Source organism: Camelina sativa, chromosome 11 (genome assembly GCF_000633955.1).
Source record: "Camelina sativa cultivar DH55 chromosome 11, Cs, whole genome shotgun sequence".
NCBI classification, from domain to species: Eukaryota; Viridiplantae; Streptophyta; class Magnoliopsida; order Brassicales; family Brassicaceae; genus Camelina; species Camelina sativa.
In genome coordinates, this window is record NC_025695.1 from 17,753,705 (window position 1) to 17,780,773 (window position 27,069).

At 37.7% G+C, this 27,069-nt stretch overlaps 8 protein-coding genes across 10 annotated transcripts in view; 4 read left to right on the forward strand and 4 right to left on the reverse strand.

Annotated features, from left to right (window-relative positions):
- Positions 1-2,373, reverse strand: part of LOC104723669 (protein FRA10AC1 homolog) — a 60,261-nt gene extending 57,888 nt beyond the window's left edge. The window contains exons 1-11 of one of the 2 annotated variants that reach the window (XM_010442054.2): positions 2,253-2,373; positions 2,093-2,160; positions 1,690-1,771; positions 1,415-1,498; positions 1,246-1,285; positions 1,116-1,161; positions 967-1,025; positions 818-885; positions 524-607; positions 378-427; positions 69-268 (exon numbers count right to left, since the gene is read on the reverse strand). In XM_010442054.2, the coding sequence (XP_010440356.1) occupies positions 153-268; positions 378-427; positions 524-607; positions 818-885; positions 967-1,025; positions 1,116-1,161; positions 1,246-1,285; positions 1,415-1,498; positions 1,690-1,771; positions 2,093-2,160; positions 2,253-2,308 (753 nt within the window). In that variant the 5' untranslated portion in view covers positions 2,309-2,373 and the 3' untranslated portion in view covers positions 69-152. Of the gene's footprint in view, positions 1-68; positions 269-377; positions 428-523; positions 608-817; positions 886-966; positions 1,026-1,115; positions 1,162-1,245; positions 1,286-1,414; positions 1,499-1,689; positions 1,772-2,092; positions 2,161-2,252 lie in introns of those variants that run through there. The other variant, XM_010442055.2, reaches the window with a different exon arrangement.
- Positions 3,964-7,207, reverse strand: LOC104723671. The gene is made up of 5 exons (XM_010442058.2): positions 7,032-7,207; positions 4,911-6,740; positions 4,609-4,816; positions 4,339-4,526; positions 3,964-4,252 (listed from the first exon to the last, which is right to left on the reverse strand). Exons 2-5 carry the CDS (start codon positions 6,733-6,735, stop codon positions 4,164-4,166), a joined length of 2,310 nt encoding a protein of 769 aa, XP_010440360.1. The 5' UTR covers positions 6,736-6,740; positions 7,032-7,207; the 3' UTR covers positions 3,964-4,163.
- Positions 7,017-7,321, forward strand: LOC109127300. The gene is given in 2 exon segments (XM_019231892.1): positions 7,017-7,070; positions 7,072-7,321. Coding segments are annotated over 2 exon segments (255 nt in total). The 3' UTR covers positions 7,273-7,321.
- LOC104723672 lies at positions 7,393-9,582 on the forward strand. The gene is made up of 7 exons (XM_010442059.1): positions 7,393-7,547; positions 7,714-7,890; positions 7,976-8,051; positions 8,157-8,252; positions 8,420-8,936; positions 9,011-9,146; positions 9,250-9,582. The coding sequence occupies exons 2-7, from the start codon at positions 7,774-7,776 to the stop codon at positions 9,442-9,444; spliced, it is 1,137 nt and encodes a 378-aa protein (XP_010440361.1). The 5' UTR covers positions 7,393-7,547; positions 7,714-7,773; the 3' UTR covers positions 9,445-9,582.
- LOC104723673 (60S ribosomal protein L27-3-like) lies at positions 10,137-12,028 on the reverse strand. The gene is made up of 2 exons (XM_010442060.2): positions 11,552-12,028; positions 10,137-10,379 (listed from the first exon to the last, which is right to left on the reverse strand). Exons 1-2 carry the CDS (start codon positions 11,932-11,934, stop codon positions 10,355-10,357), a joined length of 408 nt encoding a protein of 135 aa, XP_010440362.1. The 5' UTR covers positions 11,935-12,028; the 3' UTR covers positions 10,137-10,354.
- On the forward strand, positions 14,622-18,860 carry LOC104723674 (protein PAT1 homolog 1). Its single transcript, XM_010442061.2, has 5 exons — positions 14,622-14,975; positions 15,328-15,473; positions 15,560-15,616; positions 15,801-15,876; positions 16,179-18,860. Exons 1-5 carry the CDS (start codon positions 14,921-14,923, stop codon positions 18,230-18,232), a joined length of 2,388 nt encoding a protein of 795 aa, XP_010440363.1. The 5' UTR covers positions 14,622-14,920; the 3' UTR covers positions 18,233-18,860.
- Positions 22,860-24,680, forward strand: LOC104728082. Its single transcript, XM_010447116.2, has 2 exons — positions 22,860-23,606; positions 23,719-24,680. The coding sequence occupies exons 1-2, from the start codon at positions 22,874-22,876 to the stop codon at positions 24,645-24,647; spliced, it is 1,662 nt and encodes a 553-aa protein (XP_010445418.2). The 5' UTR covers positions 22,860-22,873; the 3' UTR covers positions 24,648-24,680.
- Positions 24,936-26,994, reverse strand: LOC104723675 (Fanconi anemia group D2 protein-like). 2 transcript variants are annotated; one of them, XM_010442063.1, is made up of 10 exons: positions 26,767-26,994; positions 26,582-26,677; positions 26,273-26,371; positions 26,157-26,189; positions 25,927-26,055; positions 25,788-25,821; positions 25,630-25,685; positions 25,490-25,546; positions 25,273-25,393; positions 24,936-25,130 (listed from the first exon to the last, which is right to left on the reverse strand). In XM_010442063.1, exons 1-10 carry the CDS (start codon positions 26,941-26,943, stop codon positions 24,991-24,993), a joined length of 942 nt encoding a protein of 313 aa, XP_010440365.1. In that variant the 5' UTR covers positions 26,944-26,994; the 3' UTR covers positions 24,936-24,990. The 2 variants fall into 2 exon arrangements, with proteins under 2 accessions (XP_010440365.1, XP_010440364.1); XM_010442062.1 differs by having other exon boundaries at positions 25,788-25,848.

Sequence of the window (27,069 nt, forward strand, 5' to 3'; positions counted from 1 at the left end):
CCCAAAGTCAATATAATAAAAGTATTTCATGTTATGGTCTGTGTTCTAAAGATTATGACGACAAGATCTTCTCGATATTAAAATTCAGTTTCATTAGGTAAAATAAGGGGTTCTGTAAGTCTTTACATGTCAGGGTTCAAACTCAGTGTATGCTACGATGCAGAAGGTTCACCCTTTCCCGGGAACATTCCCTCCATGTATTCGTCAAAGTTTTCATCATCCTTGCCTTCTCTATCACCACCTTCCGCCTTGCGCTTTCCCGTTTTCCCTACAATATGAAACACATTATATTTCACACCTACCCAAAATTACAATATTCCATATCTTTTTCTACAAAGAATAGACCCAAAATATATTGAACTTTGCATATTACACACCTTTTCTCCTCTCCTCTTCATCTGTGTCATCTTCACTGCATGATTGATTCCTGTATTTCAAAGTTAACGTATCCAACTTAATGTAATCGAAAAAGAATAACGCATGACTCTTATTTGCAAATTAACAAGAATCTCTTTATCCATACCGTTTTCGTTTCAGCTTTTTCTTTTCTTTACTCTCTGATCTTTCGCCCTCCTTTCTTTTTTTGTAATAAAGCTTATCAGCACATCTGGTGCCAAAAATGTTTGATATTGTGAAAACTTAGGAAAGCAGGTTGTCAAGCTTTATTGAGACCAAATAAGTGTTACACAACATAAGCACTGAAACAAACCAGGATACAAGTACTATGGTCGTCGGTATTCAATTTCCAAAACCACTACTAATTCAATTCAGAAAGCATAGAAAATAGAGATGAGCAAGCTATACAACGAATACCTACCTCTCACAAGCTACGAGTTTTACAAGGGCTTGTTTGTCTTCTCCAGCTTCATGATAAGAAAAATTCACCTGCAAAATCAACAGAGCTCAGTAAAATAATCCGACAAAAACATCAGAACAGTAATTGAGAAAATATCTAAAGGTACATGCCTCATAGCTTGCTAACCCTTCCTTTTCATCACAATGTTTGCTCCCACACATGAACTGCCCTGACAGAAAGCAGTTTCATTCACACTCAAAACTCGTATCGCAGCTACTTCAAAATAAATCACAGGCAAAGAGTTTGAAGGAATATTAACCTTTCCCAGTCATTACTTCCTTTTCCGTTCTCCATCTTAAACCCATCTACAAACATTCAAAAATAAGTCAACTGAACAAAAGTAATACAGGAATCCACGTGAGATACAGTAACTATGCATCAGATTTTACCTTACCAGTCTTGTATCTTGACATGTCAGCTATACAGTATCTTCAATCAGTCAAGGAGATAGACATGTTGTACTCATCCACAATCCCATTAAACAGTACTAGAACATAAACTAAAGATTATCTAACTGGTGATGATGAACTCAAAGCAGCACAATGTATGAAAGGATACTCTTTAAAAAGCTTATCATAGTATTTTTTCACCAATCTTTGCTCCCAAGAAGGGTTCAAATCATCTTCCTCAGAACGTATAAACCTTTTAAAAAAAAAACCCAAAATTACAGAGCGTTCAAGAGATCAGAAAAGATACACAAGAAACTATCTTCTACGAATTCATAAACAAAAACAAAGTAACAGATATATGCCAACATATGGCGTATACCAAATAAGATTCAGAAACAGAAACTAGCAGATTCATTAAAGCAAGCATTCCAATACAAAACATACCGGTATCCTTCTCTTAGTGTGTCCTGATCAGTTTTAACAGGTAACTTAACCACAGCTGGCTTATCCGTCCCATAAAATCGAACTGTAAATTGACAGAAAAAAAAAAAAAAAACAAAAAAAGATGAACCTCATGAAATAGTAGCTCACTCCATAGCAAAAGAAATAATCTTTCTAATGAAGAACCAAAAAAAAAAAAAAAAAAAAAAAANACATGTAAGGCTGACTGTAGCCTCCTTCCTAGCTCAGAGGAGAAGACTGCTCATCAACCAGTTTTTTGATTTTGGACACATGGATTCGGGTTAATAGAAAGCCACTTATTCACCCTAAATTCCCAAAACTTTTGTCCATTAAAACCCTAACAATCGAGACATATACATGAACATTGAAAGAAGAAGTGTAGTACCGTAGTCTTTTAAAAACTTCTTATGCCGCTCGTAAGCATTCAAACCACGAATATGCGCTTGGTATTGCCTACAGAGACACACGATTGAGACAGTCAAATTAAGAAGAACACAGAGAATGAATCAAAATCAAAATCAAAATCGAAAGAAAATAAGATTAACTGCTTGCGTTCTTCTCTGTCGTATATGTCAGATCTGATCGTTCCCGAAGAAGCCATCCCTCGCCACCGATGCCCGATGGAACACTGTCGTAGACCTTATTTGAGCTTATCTCCGTCTATTTTTCCTCCGATTACACCAATAGTCTCTTAATGGGCTGGGCCATTATGGACAAACAATATGGGCCATTAAAAATGCTAAAAATGTCGGAGTTTTTTTGTGCCTGCAACTAGCGAGAAAGGAATCTTCGGATGTCACTGAGAACACAGTCACAATGGTCAAAAACTCGACAAGAACTAAGGAGTAGTTATAGACATAGAGAGACTGTTTGTGATTCAAATGTGCTAACAAATCCATCAAATATATAAATGAGAAAATAGGCATTTGGAAGTGAATATATATATGTCAAACATCTAAAGAGGACAATGCAGGGCCGACGGTCTTTTTCCCCCCAAGAACTATCATATCGAGCTAGATAAAGCCCAAACTTTAACCTCGATCGATATGTCCCCAAGAAGAAAGTTTAAAATCTATTTCTCCCTCTATCAAAAGTTAGATATCTATATCTCCCTGAAATACTATTACTATATTTAAATCTCCACAAACATGGCTTTGAATCGGTTTATTATGTACCAATTAAATCTTAACCAATAAAAGAATAGTAAACCAAAAAAAACCGATTTTAACCCAATTACAATTAAATTAACCTACAAAACCAATCTTCTTCCTCACCCAATTTTCTCGACAACAGAACAGACCAATCTTCTCTATCACCAATCACGTCTCTTTCTCTCACCATCTTCTTCCCCAGCTCAACTCAGTTTCGGATAAAAGAACAATCAACTATATGCCATGTCAAAAACCATCCCCAACTACAGATTTCCATGCCTGATTGTGATCGACACGACAAGTAACATAAATAATTTTGTGACCATCTAATTTTAACGCAGCTTAGTGCGTTACCAGCTACATGAACAAAATCAAAACGTGGCTCATTTTTGTGACCATCCTCTGCATCTTCATGACCTCAAGAGCAAACAATGTCACCAGCTACAAGAACAAAATCAAAATACTCAAAAATCAAAACACTCGTGGCTTCGTCTTATTAGCCATTATTAGTACAAAGACTAAAGAAGAAACAAGAGAATCGAGTTAGGGAAAGGTCAGATCAAGGGAAATTGAGAAGAACACAACCTTAAAACACCGTTGATTTCACTATTTCGGTGATGATATAACTCCGTAACCGACAAATCAGCCAAAAGAAGAAGATGTAGTGAGAGAGAGACGTACGGAAAAGGGAGACGGAGTAGCTAGCATCAGCGGTCATCTCCGGCGGAAACGTCGCCGTCTTTTTAGTATTTAAATGTAAGTTCTTCGTTTAAAGGGCCCTTTCCCAAGAGCGAAGGTGAGATTTTTTAGTTCCGATGAAGATCTTACCTTCTTCAGATTTACAACTACACTCCCTCTAAAATCTAAAGTATTCTTCATATACCCCATTACTTTTATTTTTACTTTTAATTTATTTGTCTTTGGTTTGTTTTTGGAAATAGATGGTTTAGTTTCGGTTTAAATATTAAACCGATATAACCCAGATACGGGGAGATATAAGTTTCGAAGTTTTAATTCGGGGGGAAATAGGTTTTAAACTTTTTTCTCGGGGACATATTCATCGAGGTCAAAGTTTGAGCTCTATCTAGCTCGATATGATAGTTCTCGGGGGGAAATCGACCGTCGGCCCGGACAATGCATGAGGGGGAGTAAGAAGAAGAAAGAATACTGAAACGTCGTCTTGTACAAGAACAAATCTAAATGAGTAAAAAGACTCTAAAATTACAAATCAAACAAACCCTATGACTACAAACAGCTTCCTCTGAGTTAGAAAAGAGCCGCCGCCGACCAAGAAGCTTTTAGACATCACGTGAATACCTTCTCTGATGTGTTTGTATAATAAACTTCATCTCTCTCTTCCTTGTCTCCCTTGAATATCTCAGCATCATCGAAACCTGTACACATTTTTTTTAACTTTTTAAAACCTCAAATCTTCTCAAAAAGAAACAGATTGTATAAGGATGCTGCTGAATCTTTTTACCTGGACCCATGTCTTCAGTATCATCCATGATGTGTACTACTTGATTCCCATGAATAGGCTCTAGCAACTTCCAGTCAGCACTTCCATTCCCTTCTACACAAGCTTGGTCTCCGGAAACCCAGTCTTTAAGAACATCCATCCTGTTGTGTGATAACGGGTCTAGTGTGTCATCCCCACTTACATGACCCCTAGAGGAAACAAGAGAACCGTTAGATCTTTCCTTTCTTACTCCCTGGAAACTAAAGATTTGGCTGCGGAAACACGACTTACAGTTGTCTGAGGCGCATGTTGTACTGAACAAACACAAGATCGCTGAGCCGTTTTTGCTCAATGGAGTTAGTCGATTGGTATATTTGTTCGACAGGTATCTGGTTTCTCCTGGAGCTACTAACTGATGAACTGCACGTCTGACTAAGAACACGTACCGCAAAACGTGAGAGGTTCAAGCAGCTTTCTCCATATGTAGACCACCACTCAGCTAAGAACCAAGCATGTAAAGAGAGTCCAAGTTAGAGAAGCACAAATGAGATTTACACAAGAAAACAAAAAAATCAAGGAAAATTAAACCATACCAGGAAGCATTGTGTCCTGAGCTCTGATTGCCAAGTTTCTTCCAAAAACTCCAGTACCAAATTTGTAGGAGGCTAACTCCTTGATGATTTTGTCTTGAATCTTGTCGTCCGGAACCAGTTTCTCGACGCAATCGAGCACCGATATACTAATCTCACTACGCATTTCATCGCTGGCGTTATAATAGAATTTCGGGTTAAGAAAGAAGCCAGCAGCAACCAAAGGAGTATGCTGTTGTTGCTCCCACCATCGATCTATAATTTTCCAGTATACCATGTAATTCTCCCTGTTAACCAGATGTGTTTTGATTGCATCTTTTGCTCGGTACATTGCTGCATAGACATACCCCGTTGCAGGCCTCTTTTCAGAAGAAACTATTCTCAAAGCCCGCAAAAGAGGACCTGTTAAATGGTTAACCAACTCTACTGCCTTCCAAAAGGCTTCATCAGTGATGGTATTCATCACCAACCCGCTTGGTTCTTCCGAATATGAACATTCATTCCACTCTGTCGAAGTAACCATAGCCTGAAGATTGGATTTGAGTTCGGCTATTCTACCCAATGTAGCAAAATTTGAGGCAGAAGTGCTAAATGCTGGCTGCAGGATATCATTACCCGAAGTAAATTTCCACATCAAGTTCAAAACACCACTACGGTTGTAAATAAACCTTGTGATAACTCGAGCCTGTTCGATAGTCTCGCTTATCCAGCCTAGCTTCCCAAATTCCTCAAGCATCTGATCTATGCAATGTGCAGCACAAGGAACCCAATATAGAGAAGGATACATATCCATCAACTTTTTCCCAGCATCAATGTAGTGATCTTCGCATTTTGTTATCACTTGAACAACATTGGTACTGCCAATTTCTTCAACCAGCTCCCTAAGTAGCTCAAACAGTTTATCACTAGAAGGCAATATCTCAGACGCCTCCACGGATTTCAGAAAGACTACCTTTTCTGGACAGTAAACCAAAAAGTTAAGAACTTTAACGCCTTTATCAGAGTTTAGTTCCTCAACCAAAAGGGAACAGCCTGTCCTCTTCCACATTGCTTTGCATTCATCAACTTCTTTAGTCATTTCCTCTACACAATCCTTCAGTATCCAACCTCTAAGGTCATCCTGAGTGGGGGCAGATACACCGAATCCTCCAGAGGCAATAGCATCAATCATTGGTTGAAAATTAGCAGAGTTTACTGCATCAAAATCAGCACCAATGCCAAACAAAAACCGTCCGATCTCCATATGAACTGCATTCTCCTTATCTCTAAAAGATGGATGCACAATGTTCTTCACACTACTAATCGCCACAGGAATCAAATTATCCATGTCTCTACCAATCAGGTCAATATTGTTGCTCCCACTACCATTCTCATAAACGTTCTTTTTACTCCTGTAAGTTCTCTGCTTTGTTCTGCCACTCATCAGGCTCTCGGTTTGCACAACCACATCCGAACTACCAGGCGATTTAAAATCGTCATTCACATCAGACGGAAGCAGCAGCATTTCTCCTTCAATAGGAGGTAAAGCACCTACAGACAAAGGCTCTGAACTGGATTTTGGTCTCTTCCTCTGACGTCTCACGGTTCCATCAATACACTGCTGCAAAAACAGCCTCACATCTTCAGGGACTTGGTCACAGATCGTGCCTTGTCCCTTCTTACCAGCTAAATGTTCCTTAACCCTAGTGATACCTCCACCTTTGAACATTTTCCTACAGTAGAGACACCTCATCTGAAGTCTATCACCGTATTTGTAAATTTCACAATGCTTCCATGCATTGTCTTGTTTCTGCGGTGTAAGAGCTACAGGTTCCAATTCCGGATCCATAAAGCCTGTACTCATTCAACAAAGAAGAAGAAAAAGAAAAGGTAGAGACTTTGTTAACATTCTCAAAGAACTCAAGGAATAAACAAAGCCAAGATCCTCCAATGATCTCAGATTCTGATAATTTAAACAAGCCACATTGATTGAACCAATCAAAAGCAAATTCTAAAAACCACATGCACCCAAATCTCGGCTAAACTACGCAATTCAGACAGAAACAAAACAAACCAAAACCAAACAGAAAAAAAAAAAACGAACCAGTCAAATTTGTTGTACAAGGATTGATGAAGAATACGAACCTGTTCTGGTTTGTGGCCGGTTACAAGAAATCGGTTTCGTACAAAAGTGATAAAATTCCGGTACAGTAGCTTCGGTTCCGGGGAAGAGGGAGCTAAAACCAGCCGGAGGTGGAGATTTCCGACGAACGGCGGAGGGAATCGGAGGAAGATAAGAGGGATGCAATGTTTGGGAGAAATTGACCCGGCCCGATTAGGGTTTGCAGAAATAGGTTTGGCAGCTTTTTCTGGTTTATATGAATGAACCTACAAATCGGGCATCTCAATCTTTTATTATGACGTCACCCAATTTGTTTTCCGTTTTTAACATTTCGTTATTTATCTTTTTAATTACATTACTACGACATCGTTTGGTTTTTAGGGCGTTTTCTGATTAAACAACGTCGTTTCCTTTTTTCTCGACGCCGTGTTCTATTTCTCCGATTAGCGTCGGTCGTCTTCTCAGTCTTTGATCTGGTTTTTGTTTACTTAATCTCTTCTTGTGGGAGAAATGTCTTCTTGATTGAGACAGCATCAGAGGTATGTGTTTCTTTTGTGATTGATCAAAGTTCAGAAAGTGTTGATAAGAAGAACTTGTTTGATCTACTTCTAGAAAAACTCGTGATTTTGGGATTGTAGCAAGAAATGAGTGGGCATTGTATGTGTTTGAATATTAATACTGTAGTTGCTGAATTGAAACGTGTAGGTATATGTACTTTTTTTTTCGTTGAGGCATTTCGTCGAACAGATAGAGGACGAGTTTAAGATGGATAAGCTTCTTGAGAATCATCAGTTTGCAACGCATGCCATCGCTGCCTCTGCTTCTGTCTCGTTAGGAACTGCTCTCGCTTATCCTCTGGATACAATCAAAACCATTATCCAGGTTTCTTCCTTCAACAAATTTGTATCATATTCCTTTCTATCACTTAGATTCTGTGGGGGTTTGATTTCAACATTGAACTGTATAGGTTGGTTCAGGACCCAGTAAGAAATTAGGCCCCTTTCAAGTTGTGAATAGAGTTCTTCGCTTCTCTGGCTATTCAGGTTTGCACAATTTACTCTTTTTTAGATTTCAATCGTTTTCTGATTCTGCATCAGGCAAAATGGCATATTCTTGATTGTTTCTGGCTTTTTTGGACACCAATGCAGGTCTGTACAGTGGTCTTGGATCGTTAACTCTAGGAAGAATTTCAGGTGTTGGTGCAAGGTTTGGTGTCTATGAGATTCTAACAGCTTTCTATAAAGGTATTGCACAGATCCCATGTCTCCTTTGTTGTGTCTAAATTCGAGAATAGGACAATGCCTGATGGTAGTACGAATTTGGTAGCTGAATTTACCCGTTTTTGCTTGAGTGGAACGTTTGTCGTGAAGAATCTAAGGAGTACTTCCTATATGAATTCATTTTGTTACAGATGGTCGACATGATAACTATGTGAGTGTCGGTGAAGCTTTTCTAGCTGGGATGGTGGGAGGTGCAGCAGAAACAGTGGTAACTTCTCCATTTGAGCTAATCAAAGTCAGAAAACAAGTGACTGCTGCATCACGGGCTCCAAATGCTGCCGCTGTTGCAGAGACTGCACCTGTTTCACCCATGATCACCAAATTGCTAAGAAGATACACTCTTGATGTAAAGTCATTGACACAAACAGTCAGTCTCTTATCCGTCTTAAATCATAAACATCCGAACATGACAGCTGCTTTGCAAGAGTACCCGTGGATGATGACTGGAACAGGAAACCCGCCATCAGCCATGGATGTTAAGAGACCTCTCGATGTTGCATCACTTGAAGGATATAGATCTTTATGGAGGAATCTACGTTCAGGTCTTATAAGAGATTGTCTTTATGGAGGAGTGTTCTTTTCAACATGGCAGTTTCTTCATGAGGCAATGGTCGGTTGGAAAGCTGTTGGAATGAATCCTTTGCCCAGGTACTTAACTCTCAATCTACGGAGTTCTGAATCAACTTGAAACTTTATTGATTCTGCAAAACTTGTTGATTCAGTTCTGAAGAAGAGATCGGACCTTTATCTCCGGTAGCAATTAGCATTGCAGCTGGGATTTCTGGTGCCGTTGCAGCTGCGGCATCTCATAGCTTTGACACAGCAAGAACACGTGCGCAGTGTGTAATATTGCCGAAGGTACAACAAAATCTACCCTTGTTATCTTACAAAGAGATATTATGAAACTCAAAGCTCTGTTTTCACTTTCTTTTATGTCTGGTTTTCTATTGATTTGTGACAGTATACAGCAAAAGAGAGGAAGTTTCTGAAATGGAATAAACCTGGAAAGAGATTAGAGAGATGGACAGGAATACATCCTACAGATAGAAATCTTCTGTTCCGAGGTATTGGGATAAGGATGGCTCGAAGCTCTCTTGCATCAACGGTGATCGTTGGAAGTTATTACTTAGCTGTCGATCTATTAGTTCCCAAGTGAAATCAGACAAAGGCTACGAATATGTCTTGTATTGATCATAAAAGATAAACAATACCTCAATTTTGTTTAGCTTGCGTTTGTAGTACAATAAAAGAGAAACATTTGTATTGTTATGCATCAAATATACTCTTTTAAGTATCTGTCCCTAACATTAACAATTAATCAACAGAATAAATTGGTTGTAAGCTTAATTCTTTGTATTACATTTGCTGAAACTATTCACAGAACCCTTACAGTCTGTTGAATGACAATACAAGTTGGTAAGCGATCTATGCATGCACAGTATGACTCTAGTTAATAACTTTTGTCATTGCCCTAACCAAGATTATGAACACAACCTTTTGGCAAGAGATATTCAGAATCGAACAAAATCAAATAAAAATGTGACAAAAGGTTACTAGATTCAACATTTTGCAAACACATTTGCTGATTCTAGAATTTTAGTAGAAGCTTAAACAAGGGAGGGAGAATGAATGACATTTAACTAATGAATGATTCAAAACCATGTATATGCCAATGAGTAAAACCAATCTAAGTTCCCTGAGGTTATGTGAAACTGGAACATTTCTAAGGTTATCATTTTCAAATAATAACAAAAATGTATCAATTTCTAACCGAGATAATGAACAAGATTCTTCGAATGAATGATCTAGAATCTAACATAATCAACCAAAGAAATGACAAATTCCGTATAACATAAGCAGATAGTTCAATGGAAACAAATATGTAATCAAAATGCATTAGAGAAACAGAATAAAAGGCAAAATCCATAATCGAAACTCAAAACAAAACGTCTTACACAATCCAAAACAGGTTCCACAATTTATCACCATAGGAAATGAGAAACCCTAGAAACTAAAAATTCGATAACAAAAAGCTCAAAAGCGTCCTTCGTCGAAATCGAAATTTCTCAGAACCTGAGCTTGGTGAAGAACCATCTGTTCTTGCCAGTCTTGAACCTCTCCTCAAGCTTAGCCNATACAGCAAAAGAGAGGAAGTTTCTGAAATGGAATAAACCTGGAAAGAGATTAGAGAGATGGACAGGAATACATCCTACAGATAGAAATCTTCTGTTCCGAGGTATTGGGATAAGGATGGCTCGAAGCTCTCTTGCATCAACGGTGATCGTTGGAAGTTATTACTTAGCTGTCGATCTATTAGTTCCCAAGTGAAATCAGACAAAGGCTACGAATATGTCTTGTATTGATCATAAAAGATAAACAATACCTCAATTTTGTTTAGCTTGCGTTTGTAGTACAATAAAAGAGAAACATTTGTATTGTTATGCATCAAATATACTCTTTTAAGTATCTGTCCCTAACATTAACAATTAATCAACAGAATAAATTGGTTGTAAGCTTAATTCTTTGTATTACATTTGCTGAAACTATTCACAGAACCCTTACAGTCTGTTGAATGACAATACAAGTTGGTAAGCGATCTATGCATGCACAGTATGACTCTAGTTAATAACTTTTGTCATTGCCCTAACCAAGATTATGAACACAACCTTTTGGCAAGAGATATTCAGAATCGAACAAAATCAAATAAAAATGTGACAAAAGGTTACTAGATTCAACATTTTGCAAACACATTTGCTGATTCTAGAATTTTAGTAGAAGCTTAAACAAGGGAGGGAGAATGAATGACATTTAACTAATGAATGATTCAAAACCATGTATATGCCAATGAGTAAAACCAATCTAAGTTCCCTGAGGTTATGTGAAACTGGAACATTTCTAAGGTTATCATTTTCAAATAATAACAAAAATGTATCAATTTCTAACCGAGATAATGAACAAGATTCTTCGAATGAATGATCTAGAATCTAACATAATCAACCAAAGAAATGACAAATTCCGTATAACATAAGCAGATAGTTCAATGGAAACAAATATGTAATCAAAATGCATTAGAGAAACAGAATAAAAGGCAAAATCCATAATCGAAACTCAAAACAAAACGTCTTACACAATCCAAAACAGGTTCCACAATTTATCACCATAGGAAATGAGAAACCCTAGAAACTAAAAATTCGATAACAAAAAGCTCAAAAGCGTCCTTCGTCGAAATCGAAATTTCTCAGAACCTGAGCTTGGTGAAGAACCATCTGTTCTTGCCAGTCTTGAACCTCTCCTCAAGCTTAGCCTTGGCCTCCTTAAGAGCAGCAACCTTCTTATCCTTGGACTGAAGGGCATCAAGAGTCGCCACTTCCTTGAGATCCACGTCGAGTGTGTAACGTGTAGGCATCAGATGCTGGTAGTTAACGAGCTTGATGAAACACTTAACCCTAGATTTCTTGGCAGTATTCTTGGCTGAGTCTTTGCGGATGACTTTGCTCGGGTACTTCTTGAGTCCGGCGACGAGGCAGTGTCCGTAGCCACGGTCACGGGTACCGTCGTCGAAGGATTTGACGATGACGGCTTTCTTCCCGGCGTAACGTCCTTGAAGAAGGATCACAGCCTTGTTCGTCTTCAAGAACTTCACCATTGTTGAGCTTTGATGCTTAGATCTTTCTCTGGTTTCGTCTCTCTCTCTCTCTCTGGCTGCTATGAACCCTAAGTGGCGGATTCTATGAGAAATGCGGCTTTAATAGTGATCCCAGAAACTCTTTGTGGAGAGGACTGAGAAAAACCCTAGCACCTCTTATTGGGCTGTTAGGTCAAACCCATTTCTAATTTGGGCTTTATATTGTTGATGATACCCGGCTCGGTGAAATGTGAATTTCTTTTCTTTCTTTTTTCTTTTCATACCATTTTAACGTTCTCTCTCTCTTTTTTTCTTTTCTATCAAATTCTGTTATCAAATTTACTAAATTTTATGTCAATTTTCGAAATGTAGACATTCAAACGTGTCTACTTTTTTTTATCGCACTAGATTTGCCTATCAACGTACGTTCGAAAACTCTTCTAACAGCAAGTTGATAACTTTTGTGTGTGCTTTCTAATTGTGCTTGAAATGTGTCATATAGCTTTATAATATTTAAAAAATGGTATGCTTGACTTTGTAGCCCCTATGATTATGGAGTGTGAACATCATCAATATTTACAAATCCGTGGATTGATTACATATCAATTTAAAAACTTTGCGTGGCCGGTTACATCAAGTCTGCGCAAGTAAGTGTAGGTGGATGTCATATATATTTATATAGTATAGGGCGTTAGAATTGTGTATAATAAATACAAATGACAAAATAAGATCAAACTGAAACCGACCGAATGAAATCCATTCACATGGACCATAGAACTTGTCTCTCCCAGTTATATTTTATTTTTTTAAATATCGTCGATATGCATTTAATTTTTTTGTTAATCTCTATGCAATTAATATTCATAACTAACTTATTTGGTTGAGTTTTAAACAAGTAAAAGCATATATAAAGTTGAAAAGGAGAAAATTTGTTCGAATCATATAAAAAGATCATTTTGATTAGTATCATATTGTGTAGTAAGTGGATGTGGTATCTATAAAGCTATATCAACCAAATTTTTTGGTTTGTTTCATATTTATCCAAAACAGTTACACACATAAACAAATCAGTTATGAAAATTTTCGTTTAAGTCTAGTGGTTAGCCCACTAATGTAGTTTATTTAAAGCTGATCAAATGTTAAGTGTTTGGTTCCCAAAATACAAATGCTGGTGAAAACAAATTGTCAAATTCGTTGCAAATTTCTTTTTTTTTTGTTATTTATTTTAATAAATGTAAAATTTATTCGAACAAAAAATTGTTTAACAGTAAATATGTCATGTTTTTATTTATTTATTTTTAGAAGAAAAAAAAGAATAAATAAATGTTACTAAAATCAAGAGATTTCTAAGTTCAAGAACCAAACCATGAGCTAACTATTTTCTAGTGTGGTTGAACCCAATTCTTTATTTTAGTATAGAAAATCGATCTTTTGTTGTAAACTTTTTTGATGTTATTACATATATAATTGTTTTTCGTGTTTCATAGATTAAAACTAAATTTTTCTATTATGAACTTAGTGTAATTACCGTGTATTGTAAAATCTTATAGAATATGTTAAACATTTAAAAAAAAAATCAAATGTCTCTATATGCTGTATGAAGTTCGATTCTTAGCAGAGAATAATGTTAGGAAAAAAATATAAAATAAAAGATACATGATCCATTATTTAGTTGTTGACTGATAATTAGAAGGTTTGAGGTAAAATTATAATGTTTAGGTACATCATAATAATAAGGGTTGTCAAAATTGTTAGTTCAAATTTCTATGTCTATGTTAACAAAAATCAAAGTCTTTTTTTTTTGTCAATCGATTTCATTTTCTTAGACCTGAACAGTCGCATACAAGGAGGAATCTTTTACGATTGTTTTTGCTAATGCATCATCTTCCTTATTTTGCTCTCTAGAAATAAAACGAAAATAAATTTTTTGAAAAGTACAGGAGATAGCTAGGATATCATGAAGAATTCCATGGAGTTTTTTGTGCAGAATCTCCGATTTGATAGCTTCAATCAATTGGGTTGAGTCTGAAGTTAATGATATTTTTGAAAAGCCTAGAATTGTTGCATGTTTCAGTGCTTGGAGAAATGCGAGTCCTTCTGCCAAAAGTGGTGATCCCACATGTTCATCTGGACGGATTCGGAGATCCGGGTATTTGATGAGCGATCTGAGAAGTGTCATCTGGACGGATTCGGAGATCCGGATATTCAGTGTCTATGTATGGATATTCTTTATTTTGTAACCGTCGTAACTGAGATTTGATACATAAATGAATATCTCAGTAAATTCATACTGATTTTAGCGAAACACCCGTAGCACATGCCGTGCATCTAAACTTCTTTCGCACCAACCAAAAGCTAAGACTAGACAATTTAAAAGAATACAAAGAGGGTTTATTCTTTAATAATCACTAATTTTAGTAAACAATTATTAATTAATAGAAAGTTAAGAAAAAAAATCAGAGAAAGTAGAATATTTACTTTATATTTTTTGTCAACAGAAGAGAATTTTTTTCCTTGACGACAAATGAAAATAATTTTTTTTAAATTTTCCTTGCGAATAATTTATATGATTAAACTTAACTCACCACAAAAAAAAAAAAAAAAAAAGTAGAAAGAAAAGAGAAAATAAAGCAAAAATGCTTATTCAGACAGAGATAGCCATAAAATTATAAAATAAAAAGAAGAAAAGAGTAGAGGAGAGGATTGATTTGTTCGGGCAAGGAAGGTCATTGATGTGTCAATGTTACGCACAGCCCAGGGAAAGAGAGCAGATAATAATAAAAGGCTCTCTCTCTCTCTCTTCTCTCTTCTCTCTCTCTCTCTTCTCCTCCTCTTTAGAGAAGAGAGGTTTCCTCTAATTCCCCGGAGAATCTGGAGCTAAATCTTTTTACTTACCTTTCTTTTAGTTCCTTGACAAGGAGTAGTAGCAAGAAAACCCTTTTGGAGGAGATTCGTTTTCTGTTTTCTCTGTTTCTTTTGTGTGTTTTTAGCTGTCTTAGTATTGATCATGGAGAGATCTGATTCTAAAGATTTCTATAACTTCGCTCGGACGACTTCTTCAGGTTTACTTCTCTCTTTCTTTCTTTTTAGCTCTCTCTATTTCAAATCGAGTAAAGTTTCTTTCTTTGATCCGAGATGTGAATGATTTAATTTGCTTCTGATTTGGTATTACTTTTAGAAACTTTTTTATATACATATGTTTGATGTAACAGAGGAGATGAGTTTTCAAGTTGATCTAGAACCTAGAAGATTTACTAGTTCTGCTTTTTTGTAGTGTCGTTCCAAAGCATGAAATGAAATTGAGATTTGTTTACACTGAGAGCTTTTTAGTTCTAGTTTTAATTCCGGTTCAACTAATTTTTTCTTGGTGACATGTGTGTGATGAAAACGGTTGTTATTTTTTTTCTTGTGCAGATAATAAAAGTGCTCTTTTTGACGCATCTCAATATGAGTTCTTTGGTCAAAGTCTTGAAGAAGTTGAATTGGGTGGTCTTGATGAAGATGCTTCTGTTCGTGGACATGTCGATGATGAAGAGTATCACTTGTTTGATAAAAGAGAGGTAATGGCTCAGTTGGGCTGTGTTCTTGGATAGTTATATTTGAGATAAATGGATGATTAAAACAAACATTTCACTTGTGGTTTCAGGGTACTGGTTTAGGATCTTTTTCTGAGATGGATGATCTTGCCACAACTTTTGCAAAGGTTAGCATAATTTTAGTATTATTCGCTGAGAAATGCTGTTAATTTTGATACTCTATTATTATCCTTTTGTTATCATTTTTTTAATAGTCTCTCTTGAGATAAATCAATCTGTCTTTCTCAGCTTCTTATTCTTACTTGTTCTCTACTTTACTTATCTTATTTTTTTTGGTCTTATCTTGTGTAGCTGAATAGAAATGTTACTGGGCCCAAACACCTTGGAGTAATTGGTGACAGAGGATCAGGGTCCTTTTCAAGGGAAAGTGAGTTTGGTTTTTACTGTTTACTTTCAAGAGTTTTCTGTAGCTTGCTTTATTTTCTTGTTCTTCTATGGTGACTTTTTCTTCTTCTTGAACTATGCAACTGAGATTAAAAACTGTGAGCTTGTACTTTTAGATATATACTCTATGGGTTCAAAAATTTGATGATCTTATCTCCCCTATATGGAGGTGATGGTTTGGTTTTGAGAGATGAGTTTTGGTTGTTGAAATGATGATTTTGGTTCTCTATATGCCATTAACTCAATTCATTACAAGCTTTTTCTAAATAGTCCTTTTATCTCCAGGTTCCACTGCTACAGATTGGACACAGGATAATGAGTTCACAAGCTGGTTGGACCAACACACGCTTGAAGAACAAGCTCAGGAAGCTAGTTGGCCTTCACAGCCACAATCATCTGCCAATTCAAATTCTCTATACAGGACATCCTCATATCCTCAGAAGCAAACACAGCTACAACATTACAGTAGCGAACCGATTATTGTACCAGAATCGGCGTTTACATCTTTTCCTTCGCCTGGCAAAAGATCACAACAGTCTTCACCGAGCCATATTCATCGTGCTCCTTCTCTTCCTGGTGGTAGTCAGTCGAACTTTTCTGCTCCAAATGCATCTCCTCTGTCAAACACGACTTACCACCTTTCAGGATTGTCACATGGACAGCCGCATTACGGTAGTAATTTGGCTAGATATGCCTCATGTGGTCCTACTCTTGGTAACATGGCGCAACCTCCTCACTGGGTGACTGACCCTGGCCTTCTGCACGGTGACCATTCGGGGTTGTTACACAGTCTGGTACAACAGCAGCATTTGCAACAGTTGCCTCCTCGGAATGGTTTCACTTCTCAACAGTTGATATCACTTCAGCAGAGACAATCTCTAGCTCATCTTGCTGCATTGCAATCACAACTGTATAATTCCTATCCTTCACCATCACAAAAAGCTCCTTTTGGTGTTGGTGAAGTAAGGGAACACAAACATAAGTCATCTCACAGAAGTCGGAAGAACAGAGGCATCTCCCAACAGAACTCGGATTTGGCCAGCCAGAAAAGTGAAAGTGGATTGCAGTTTAGATCAAAGTACATGACTTCAGAAGAGATAGAGAGTATTCTCAAGATGCAGCATTCCAACTCACACAGTAGTGACCCTTATGTCAATGACTATTACCACCAAGCTAGGCTTGCCAAAAAGTCAGCCGGATCAAGAACAAAGCCTCCTCAGTTGTATCCTTCTCATTTGAAGGATCACCAATCCCGGTCCCGTAATAGTAGTTCAGATCAGCAACCACAAGTTCATGTGGATGCTCTTGGAAAGATTACACTTCCTTTTATTTCCAGGCCACGAGCCTTACTCGAGGTTGACTCTCCGCCTAGCTCTGGTGATGGAAGGTCTGGTCATAAGGGATCTGAAAAGCATCTGGAAGATGAACCTCTTGTTGCAGCTAGGGTCACTATTGAAGATGCTTTTGGAGTTCTTATCGATATAGTTGACATTGATAGGACTCTCCAATTCAACAGGCCACAAGATGGAGGAGCTCAGCTCAAGAGAAAACGACAGATCCTGCTTGAAGGATTAGCAACTTCACTTCAACTCGTTGATCCCTTCAGCAAAACAGGACAGAAAACAGGATTGACCGCCAAGGATGATATTGTCTTTCTACGCATAACGACACTTCCCAAAGGTCGGAAACTGCTCACGAAGTATCTACAGCTTCTTGTACCTGGTACTGAGATTGCTCGTGTTGTCTGTATGGCTGTATTCCGCCACCTCAGATTTCTCTTCGGTGGTTTACCGTCAGATAGCCTTGCAGCAGAGACAATAGCTAATCTTGCTAAAGCAGTTACGGTTTGTGTTCAAGCAATGGACCTCCGAGCACTGAGTGCTTGTCTTGCAGCTGTTGTTTGTTCTTCAGAACAGCCACCTCTCCGTCCGATAGGAAGCCCTTCAGGTGATGGAGCATCGGTAGTGTTGGTATCTCTTCTTGAGAGAGCTGCTGAAGTAGTAGTAGTAGTGGCGGCAGTTCCACGTGTCAGCAACAACTCGAATGATGGACTCTGGAGAGCTTCGTTTGATGAATTCTTCTCTCTTCTTACTAAATATTGCAGGAGCAAGTATGAGACAATCCATGGTCAGAACCATGATAATGCAGCTGATGTGTTGGAGCTAGCTATAAAGAGGGAGATGCCTGCTGAGCTTCTACGTGCGAGTCTACGTCATACTAATGAAGACCAGAGGAATTTCTTACTAAACTTTGGTCGTAGAGCATCGCCAGTTAACGAGTCAACAACAACAACCCGCGCAAGTGGTGGTCAGGTCAAGTCTGAATTTGTGAGGGGTTGAAGTTTTAATAACCATATAGGAAACAATCATGGGCGGTGGTGTGAGTGGCTGGTGTAGAAAATCTTACACAGGGCTCAGGTGATAAAATGTGTTGTTCGTTTAGATTGGTGCGTTTTAGTTGTCTTTGAACTTCTTCTTTTAAGTTCCTCCTTATGGTGGTTGAAAGCTGGGGAAAAGGAAAATTGGAAGTGGGAGTTGGTAAAACCGGAACTGAATTCTCTCCGGGGGAGCTGTATTTTTGTTGCTCTGTGATGGGAAACTCCTTATCTGTTAGGACTCATTTAGGGTTTTAGGAGTTTGGAAGGAAACTAGTGCTTGTGACCCCTGTATAGACTGATGGTGAATGGTGTATGATGATGCTGATGGTGCTGCTTTAATGGTGATGTGATGGTCTTGGTTTGATGATGTGATGGTGATGCTGATGAATGGTGGTGGCGTAGCTAAGAGGTCTTTTGTTGTCTTAGCTTCTTCTTTGTGGGTCTGTTTGCAGTATGGGCATTGTAATAATAAGGAACGCAAAGTTTTTTAAGACGTTGTTTCTATTGGATCATATGTCTCGAATGTATACTTCTGTTATTTTGTAAGAAGTTGAAAACTTGAAAATGTAGTTATGCTTTTTTTATGCAAAGCTCATGTCTCCTTATGAGTCGCTCTCAAGCTGGTAACATCAATAATTATTAAGAAACATGATAATTGAAACACAACTTTGAATCCGGTTGGGATAAGTTACTTATATTCTAAGTAAGACAGCTCTAAACTAAACCAACGAAAAAACTGGAATGGTTGTTATGGACAGTGAAGCAAATGATAACTTTGGAAAATGGTAGGAATTAAGACACGTGAAGCACGTCCTTTTCAAGTTTGGAACTGCTCACATGCCACGTGCACTTTAGCTGTCTCTCCTTTTCCTTTTTTTCTTCTTTTAATACAAGAAAAAGACATGACCCAAACCGAGATATGATGAGCAGATGAGGTCTTTATGTTTGTCTGATTTTTACTTTTGTTTTCTGAGTTTTGTTGTTTTTTTCTTACATGTACTTATGCCGTAACGAAATGGCTACACTACATTGTACTTTTACCTAACTGACTCCTTTTACTTTATTTTGCATTTTTTTTTTTTTTGACGGCGACGACTCCTTTTACTATTTGTCCTATTTCTTGTCTATATTTACCAAATGACACGTGAAGCATGTTTTCGAGTCCTCATTGGTTAAAAGACTAGACTGAATGCTGAGATCTACGAGTGATATTTGCATTTGTTGATCAAATATATGTATAGAAAATATTTTCTAAATGCATTATATCTCATAGTCAATAATTTGAAAATTAATTACTTGCAGATCCATCCACCATCTAAGGATCGATCCAATGGCAGCCACGATACCAGTTGTTATTACTTTACGCAATATATAATGGAAAATTAAATAAACTTTATATATAATGTATTAGTGTGTGATTTACAAGATTAAACAAAGACTTTTACATAAGAAAAAGTCTCTTAAAAGTTAAAACAATAGATTGAAGTCGATAAAAAAAATTAGTAGAGGTTTTATTAGCATTTTTCTTCGTCATTTCCAGTAGCGGAGCAGCCGGAGCTAGAACTTATGCTTATGGGAGTGAAGACAATATTAAAAAATTATAGGGGTCCATTCTTTATTGTATTAGAGTCAGCTTAAGGTTTTTTAGCCAAAATTAACTCAATTTCAAAATTTTATGGGTATTTTATGACCTCCATAATCCTTAGCTGCCTTCGTTCATGGTCATCTCGTTTATTGAAAAAGAAAGTAAAACATAACAGCATAACATAAATTAAACTATAAATTAATCATCAGAGATAGAGTCAAAAAATAATACTGGTGTCGAAGCGGAGATCGCCAGACATAGAACCGACCAAAGGTGCTGAGATAGCTACTGATGTTAGAGAAAATAACAAAGGAGGTAAGAGGTCTAATGCGAAAGACTATAAACGGAAGAGCAGCTAAAAATTGGTTCAGTTTTAATGAAATTTGGTGTCATTTTGTAAATAAATATATGTTTAGTTTTGAAAAAAAAAGACATTTTGATATTTGGTTATCTAGCCATAACTAATTAATATCTTCGGGTTAAATTATATATAGATATATATAAACATATATATTTTTGGTATTTAGGTTATTTTAAATTTATATATAGCTAATCGTGGCAATCTTATTAATCGTACAATATTAATTAGGTTAAATCAGGATATCAAGCTTTACGCCAGAAATCGGAGAGCATCTCTCCTGTTTCCGGCCCTAATATTATTCCCCAACAAGCGTTTGTCTAGCAAATTTGGTGTCCACCGAAGCTCAGGCATTTTTTGTGGCAAGCTATTACGGGTTGTATAGCGACAACAGCTAATCTATGACGTCGTGGACTTGGTTGTGATGTGGAATGTGTGATATGTGGAGAAGCGGAAGAGACAGTCAATCATGCTCTCTTCTTATGTTCTCCGGCTCGGCAGGTCTGGGGCTTGTCCCACTTCCCAACTTCTTCGGGTTGCTTTCCCTCAGACTCTGTCTATGCAAATATGGATTCATTATTTTGGAGATTTCAGGACACTCCTTCGATAGAAGTGTTCCCGTGGATCTTATGGTATATCTGGAAGGCTCGCAATGATAAATTATTTAGTAACTTAGACTCAAACCCGGTAGCAATTTTACGGATAGTGGTGTTCAGCTCAGAAAGATCCCCCAGGATCTTCCCATCCAAGCGATTCTCGAATTTCAACAAGGTCTACGGTTCAGAGCTGCGGTGTGTTGCACAATCATGGATCTTGCCATCGATGCTTTGTAGATGGATCTTGGAAGGGGACTGACCAGTTTATGGGCAGAGGATGGTACTGCATTTCTCCTGACGGAGAATCTCCCACTATGGGTGCATCTAATTCCCGCCGTAGTAATACGATTTCCCCTAGGATTGGACTCTGTTGAAGGCTGATAACCGAGTGACAGGTGATGTGGATGGAATGTGATGATGAACGGATGGTTTTGGGTGATGATGTGTGAAGATCGAAGGAAGAAAAAAATGGTTTGATGGAGATAAATGTTTAGGTGGTTGTATGGAACGAAACAAGTGAAGAGTTTCTATGTCACAAAGTGTTTAGAAACCCAGAATTCAAGAACGCATTCAAGAAATCAAATTGAGGAAGAAAGATCAACAATTCATGTTACAGCATCATTCTTCGCTAAAGAACAAAGGAGGCGTGCTATTGGGTTTTATAATCAACCCTAGTCTCGACACTCCAAACAACAGGTAGTTCAAAATAAAACAACAAGACGTTTTAAGGAAATAAGAAAATAGCAAAACGTCTAGGTGACTTGTAGTAGTACAGAAGTCCCTTGTACTAGTACAGAAGTACATTATTCCCCATTGGTAATGACTTCTAGATAACTCGACGTAGTGATCCATTTGCCTCATTAAAAACCATGCTGAGAAAACCCAGTGGGACAAAACTCAGCTATGGGAAAAAGAGTACAAACTTCACACCTAAGTTACCTAGTCCTCATTACCGGGTGAAGTCTTCAAGGTGGATATGTTGAAGACTTGGATCCTTGGTAGGTTAAATGACCCGTCAACTATGAGTGAATGAGCTTCCTTGGCCATCTCCTTAGCTCTTGACCGAGTGATCCTTCCCACCATCTCCGGTTTCTTTGCAGCGTCGGGCTCCGTGCTTGCCACGATCATATCACGTAGCTTGTCCCCTCTCCATGCAGAAGTGGAAGCACTTATTTGGGCAATGAGATGTATGATTGGAGCGGATAAGGAGAAAGTAGTCTTTCTCACAGACTGTTCTGAATTGGGGAAGATGGTGTCTTCACCTTCCGAGTGGCCTGCTTTCAAGACATATCTGGACGCGATTGAAGAAGATAAGGATGAATTTCTCTCATTCTCTGTTGTTCAGATTCCAAGATCACAAAACGGTAGAGCGGACAAGCTGGCATGAAAAGCTAGAGTGGAGTCACTTCCAATTACCTATGTGAACAATTTTCCAACTAATTGGTTCATTTGAGCTAATTCTGTACTCTGCTGGCAAAAAATAATAATAATAATAATAATAATAATTAGGTTCAAAGACATTACTATTATGATTCATTCAAAGACATTATGTCTAATATTTCACAGTTAACTTATGTTGTGGTTTCAAATGAAACAATTAGTATGCGTATTCAAAACCACCCTTTATATGTTGATCATACAAACATTAGGGAATTCAAAATATATTTTATGTACATGTGTTAATTGCAAAAGATGTGTAATTAGGATGTTAGTAGTCAGTAGATGTATTCAATTATTGTTTTAATATAAACATTGTTTAAGGAAGATCTATATATTCATCAGTCGTTCATCAGTTTTTCCTGTGGGCAAACTTCTCCTACCCATTGTTTAAGGAAGATCTGGACGAATAATGAAACATATGTCTACTTGTGTATTAATTTTGTTTTAATTCGCTGGATGTGTCGTCCCAAATTAAACCATTACCATATGGTTATTTAAAAATATATCGTACAAAGACAATAAAAATGATTTTGTGAGTTCCGAGGTCTACATAAAGAGGAGCCCCCTAGCAAGAGAAACTCAAACTCATGCTTTGCTTTCTTCTCTTTACTCGATAAAATAAAAATGCTTTCTACTGAATCTGAAACAGTGATCAGCATAGCAAATCTTTTGGTGCCGTTGCATGAACACTCTTTATCATGGACGGAAGAATCTATATATCCTTGTGATTTGTGTTGGGGTTTTGGTCAAAAAGCCATCGCCCATCAGTGCATAGAGTGCGGCCACCGGCTGCACGAAGAATGTATCCAGCGCTTTCTCAGCTACCCATCTCCGTGCGGTCACTCTCTCAAGATCTCCATGCCCAACAAATCACCTCAATATGCAAATGACCGATGCCATTTTTGTCAATGCAATCTTGCTTCTCCGTTTGCTCGTTGCACGATGTGCAACATAAACATCTGTATACTTTGTCTGGGAAGTCAACCACCACCCACTATTTGTAAACCAAAGCACCACAAGCATATCCTCACGCTCTTGGTAAGGTTGGTCACCTTTATATGTAATGCATGTGGTGTGGAAGGCGACAGCAATCCTTATGTATGTCTTGAATGCAATCTGATGGTCCACAAAGATTGTATCGAGATGCTACCTCGAGTCATAGGCATCAACCGGCATGATCATCGCATCTCTCATACTTTCCATCTTGGTCAAGGAGAAGGAGATTGGGTGTTTGGAGTTTGTCGGAAGACGATTGATTGGGTATACGGAGCTTTTGAATGCTCTCGTTGTCCTAGTTACGCTGTTCATTCAAGATGTGCAACGAGAAAGGAAGTGTGGGATTTTGAGGAACTTGAAGGTGTGCCCGAAGAAGAAGAAGAAGTCGAGGAACCATTCAGGGTATTCAAAGAAAAGGTGTGCCCGAAGAAGAAGAAGAAGTCGAGGAACCATTCAGGGTATTCAAAGAAAAGGTGTGCCCGAAGAAGAAGAAGAAGTCGAGGAACCATTCAGGGTATTTAAAGAAAACGAGATCATTCATTTTAGTCATGAAGAACATGTTCTCAGATTGGATGATGAGAATAATGTGAACATGCGCTGTGGAGGTTGCATTCTTGCTATCAACGGCGATCCATGCTACAAATGCGTGGAATGTGATTTCGTGCTTCACAGAGCGTGTGCTAGTTTGCCTCGGAAGAAGAGACATTTGTTGCACAACCATAAACTCACTCTACAAGTTGATGACTCTTCAGGATTTGTATGTAAAGCTTGTGAAACCTGTTCTAATGGTTTCAGGTACAAGTGTCTTGACGACTATTGCGAAGATGATGTTGTGTATGATGTTCGGTGTAGTTCGGTATCGGAACCATTTCAGCATGATCTGCATCCACATCCCTTATACTGGACATTGGAAAGTTCCAAACGATGTCAAGCTTGTGGCACAGAAAGCGATGATAATCTCTTAAACTGCCCCGTTTGTGATGATTACGCTTTGTGCATGAAGTGCGCTACTCTACCAAGGAAGGTAAAACACAGGTGCGATGATCATTTTCTGTCATTATGTCAAGGTGTTGGAAACGCAAGCGGTGACTTGTGGTGTGATATTTGTGAGACCAAGACAGATCCAAGTGTATGTTACTATACCTGTGAAGAATGTGGGCTCAGTCTCCATCTTGATTGTGTTCTTGGAGATTTATATTATGTGAAGGTAGGAGACACAGAAACCGGGTTCCAAATATATGCCAACAATGGAGTGACTCGACCTTCTTGCAGCGTGTGTAAAGTTCATTGCAGGTTTCCCTTCATCATGTGGGGACCCATAGGAGAAGAAGAAGAAGAAGGCTACTCTACTGGCTGTATTTGTTCGATGAACTGTGTATTCACATTAGCGGATAAAAATTAGGGTAGAGCTTAAAACTGATAAAATAAGCCATTTGATATGTGTCCAGATGCTGCAAGAAACTATACACATGCATATGTTGTTTTAATTTTTAATTGAATGTAAAATTATATTCAAACCAAAAACCTTTAGTACATATGAATTTATGATATTGATTATGGTATGAGAAACAAACACAAAGTTTGTTTATCTAAGATTCAACCTCACCAAAACATAGAAAGGTACGTGTATAGATACTAAGAAATTAATTAACATAAAAAAAAAAAAAAAAAAAAAAAAAAAANAAAGGTACGTGTATAGATACTAAGAAATTAATTAACATAGAAAGTTATAATTAGCAGTCTAATTAAGGTGTCAAGGGAAGTTCATCCTCTTGCATGGGCTCTTCTTCTCCGGAAACGGTTTCTTCAACCTCATCTGTTTCGTTATCTACATAAGCCTGAGAACTCACTATCTGCCCACTCAAGTCCTTGTGTTTCAAGCTACCTGCAAATTCAGTCAATATCTCAAAACTCAGTTTCCATAAACAAGAGTGTTCAAATGCTACTGACTTAGTAGAGAGGCACGAAGAAAGATTAGTGAATTTCGAGAGAAACAAAAGCAAAAGTAATTGTTTTTTGTGTAGTACCCATCCAGAAGTTGGAGCCGCCTGATGTTGTATGGAGAAGAGCTTTAACGTGAAACAGAAAACGCTCTAAAGATCTCTTTGTTGCTGGAATTTTGCTGGTTATGGCTGTTTGTTTCATACCCTAAATTCCCCAAAAACAGTACTCCATTGTCATATTAATTCTGTCTCTGAGAAGAAGCAAAGAAAAAACAGACATAAAGGGGTGTGTGAAACTAACCTTGGCTTCAGAACATAGAGTCTGTAATGTTCTTGTAGCCTTCTGGAGATCTTTGACCTGATTCATATATCAATTGTGAAGATTTTCAGTGTACTGAGAGAGATACAGTCAAAGAAAATGCATAGAATACAACTTCTTACCAACTTGATGACGAGGTCCTTATGATCTTGAAAATGTGCTTCCAGGAAATCAAAAACTGCATTTTTTTTTTCCAAGATGAGATATCAAATTAATAAGCCAGCTAATCAGCTAATTCAACTCTTGTATGATAAGCTAAGAAGCTGGAGAAAATTTATACCTTTTAGAAACGAGTCCACATACTTCCCACCATACTTGATAGCCATGCCATGGATTGTCACCTGTTTAATTCATCTTTACATGAATCTCGCACGCAGAATGTGTTATACTCATGATAATTAGCAGCAAAAAGTGGTTACCTTTTCATGAGATCGGCACAAGTTGACTAAAGACACTACCACATTTACAGTTTTCTGAATCTTTTTCAAGTGTGCTTCAGTAGCTTCAGATTGACAGCTTTGTCGTTTCACTGAGCTAACCGTCTTCACCTAATTACACATGGTAGAACACAAAAGTAATAACTTTAATTCTATATCAGAGAAGATTGTAATAAGTAAAGAACCGGACAAAACGTAGATGGATTACTGACCAGTTTGTTAAGAATTGCAATATTCTCTTCATGCTGTACCAGCGAAAGTGAGGCTATTAGTCTCTAACGGGATTACTGACTCAAACAAATACGAGATAGCTAAAGAATTTGCTTACCAATGTCCTGTACCATCCTCTGAAAGTAGCTGCACATAGGGTAGGGAATTCATGATCACGGGCATCATCATCTTCTCCTGTTGACTTGGATAGAGAGGCCTAATGCAAACAAATTCCAGAGACGTGATATAAATTAAGTTAAATGATACACGTTTTCCTATGAAATATGTATTTAACCATTTGCAGATTTCTATTTCAGAATGTAACAGTTAAACATAACCTATGCGGTCGTTTTGTGTTTTAAAAAAACTTTCGGATTGCATCAAACTCTATGCAAAGTAGAGCCCAGAGAAAGAATTTTCCATGTACCTGAGGCAAAATAGTACAAGCAAGCTCATCAAGCAAATCAGATGTGGATCCACTGGCTTCCAAGTATATTCGCAATATGGTCTGTACCATCTCACCCTGCAAGAAATCCAAAGCTATTCACATTGAGAATATTGAGCACTGCCGTAAATTGTCTGACCCATTAAATTTGACACAAATGGACATACTTTGTTCTTCAGACCCTTATTCTCAGTACTATCTTCGATCCATTTATGCCTGAGAAGTTTCTCAGCAGAAGTTCCCAGTTTAGCATGTAGACTGGGTACAAGACCCTGAGAATGGCCTGGACATCTCTTTTTGGTAGCTTCTTCTGATATGCCAAGATATTTTTGTGCAGAGGTCATCACTAACTGTAGAGTGAGAAGACATTCGAAGCCCAGATCAAAGGAGAAGGAACATGCTGCAGCAACATTTAACAATCACAACGGGAGTTAGAATAAGATATAGCATATGATAGGAAATCATCGGTA

Bases quoted from the DNA above. Each gene is read 5' to 3' on its own strand.
- LOC104723671 (XM_010442058.2), bottom strand. From the start codon at position 6,735: ATGGATCCGGAATTGGAACCTGTAGCTCTTACACCGCAGAAACAAGAC. The intron at 4,527-4,608 runs GTAAGTCGTGTT...TGTTTCCTCTAG, and splicing joins AACATGCGCCTCAGACAACT to GGGTCATGTAAGTGGGGATG. The intron at 4,253-4,338 runs GTAAAAAGATTC...AAATGTGTACAG, and splicing joins TACTGAAGACATGGGTCCAG to GTTTCGATGATGCTGAGATA.
- LOC104723672 (XM_010442059.1), top strand. From the start codon at position 7,774: ATGGATAAGCTTCTTGAGAATCATCAGTTTGCAACGCATGCCATCGCT. The intron at 8,937-9,010 runs GTACTTAACTCT...TTGTTGATTCAG, and splicing joins GGAATGAATCCTTTGCCCAG to TTCTGAAGAAGAGATCGGAC. The intron at 9,147-9,249 runs GTACAACAAAAT...GATTTGTGACAG, and splicing joins AGTGTGTAATATTGCCGAAG to TATACAGCAAAAGAGAGGAA.
- LOC104723673 (XM_010442060.2), bottom strand. From the start codon at position 11,934: ATGGTGAAGTTCTTGAAGACGAACAAGGCTGTGATCCTTCTTCAAGGA. The intron at 10,380-11,551 runs GTTCTTCACCAA...CAAGAACAGATG, and splicing joins AAGACTGGCAAGAACAGATG to GTTCTTCACCAAGCTCAGGT.
- LOC104723674 (XM_010442061.2), top strand. From the start codon at position 14,921: ATGGAGAGATCTGATTCTAAAGATTTCTATAACTTCGCTCGGACGACT. The intron at 15,474-15,559 runs GTAATGGCTCAG...TTGTGGTTTCAG, and splicing joins ACTTGTTTGATAAAAGAGAG to GGTACTGGTTTAGGATCTTT. The intron at 15,877-16,178 runs GTGAGTTTGGTT...TTTTATCTCCAG, and splicing joins AGGGTCCTTTTCAAGGGAAA to GTTCCACTGCTACAGATTGG.
- LOC104728082 (XM_010447116.2), top strand. From the start codon at position 22,874: ATGCTTTCTACTGAATCTGAAACAGTGATCAGCATAGCAAATCTTTTG. The intron at 23,607-23,718 runs GTGTGCCCGAAG...TTCAAAGAAAAG, and splicing joins GGATTTTGAGGAACTTGAAG to GTGTGCCCGAAGAAGAAGAA.
- LOC104723675 (XM_010442062.1), bottom strand. From the start codon at position 26,943: ATGACCTCTGCACAAAAATATCTTGGCATATCAGAAGAAGCTACCAAA. The intron at 25,849-25,926 runs GTAACCACTTTT...TGAATTAAACAG, and splicing joins TGTGCCGATCTCATGAAAAG to GTGACAATCCATGGCATGGC. The intron at 25,394-25,489 runs GTTAGTTTCACA...TGGGGAATTTAG, and splicing joins CTCTATGTTCTGAAGCCAAG to GGTATGAAACAAACAGCCAT.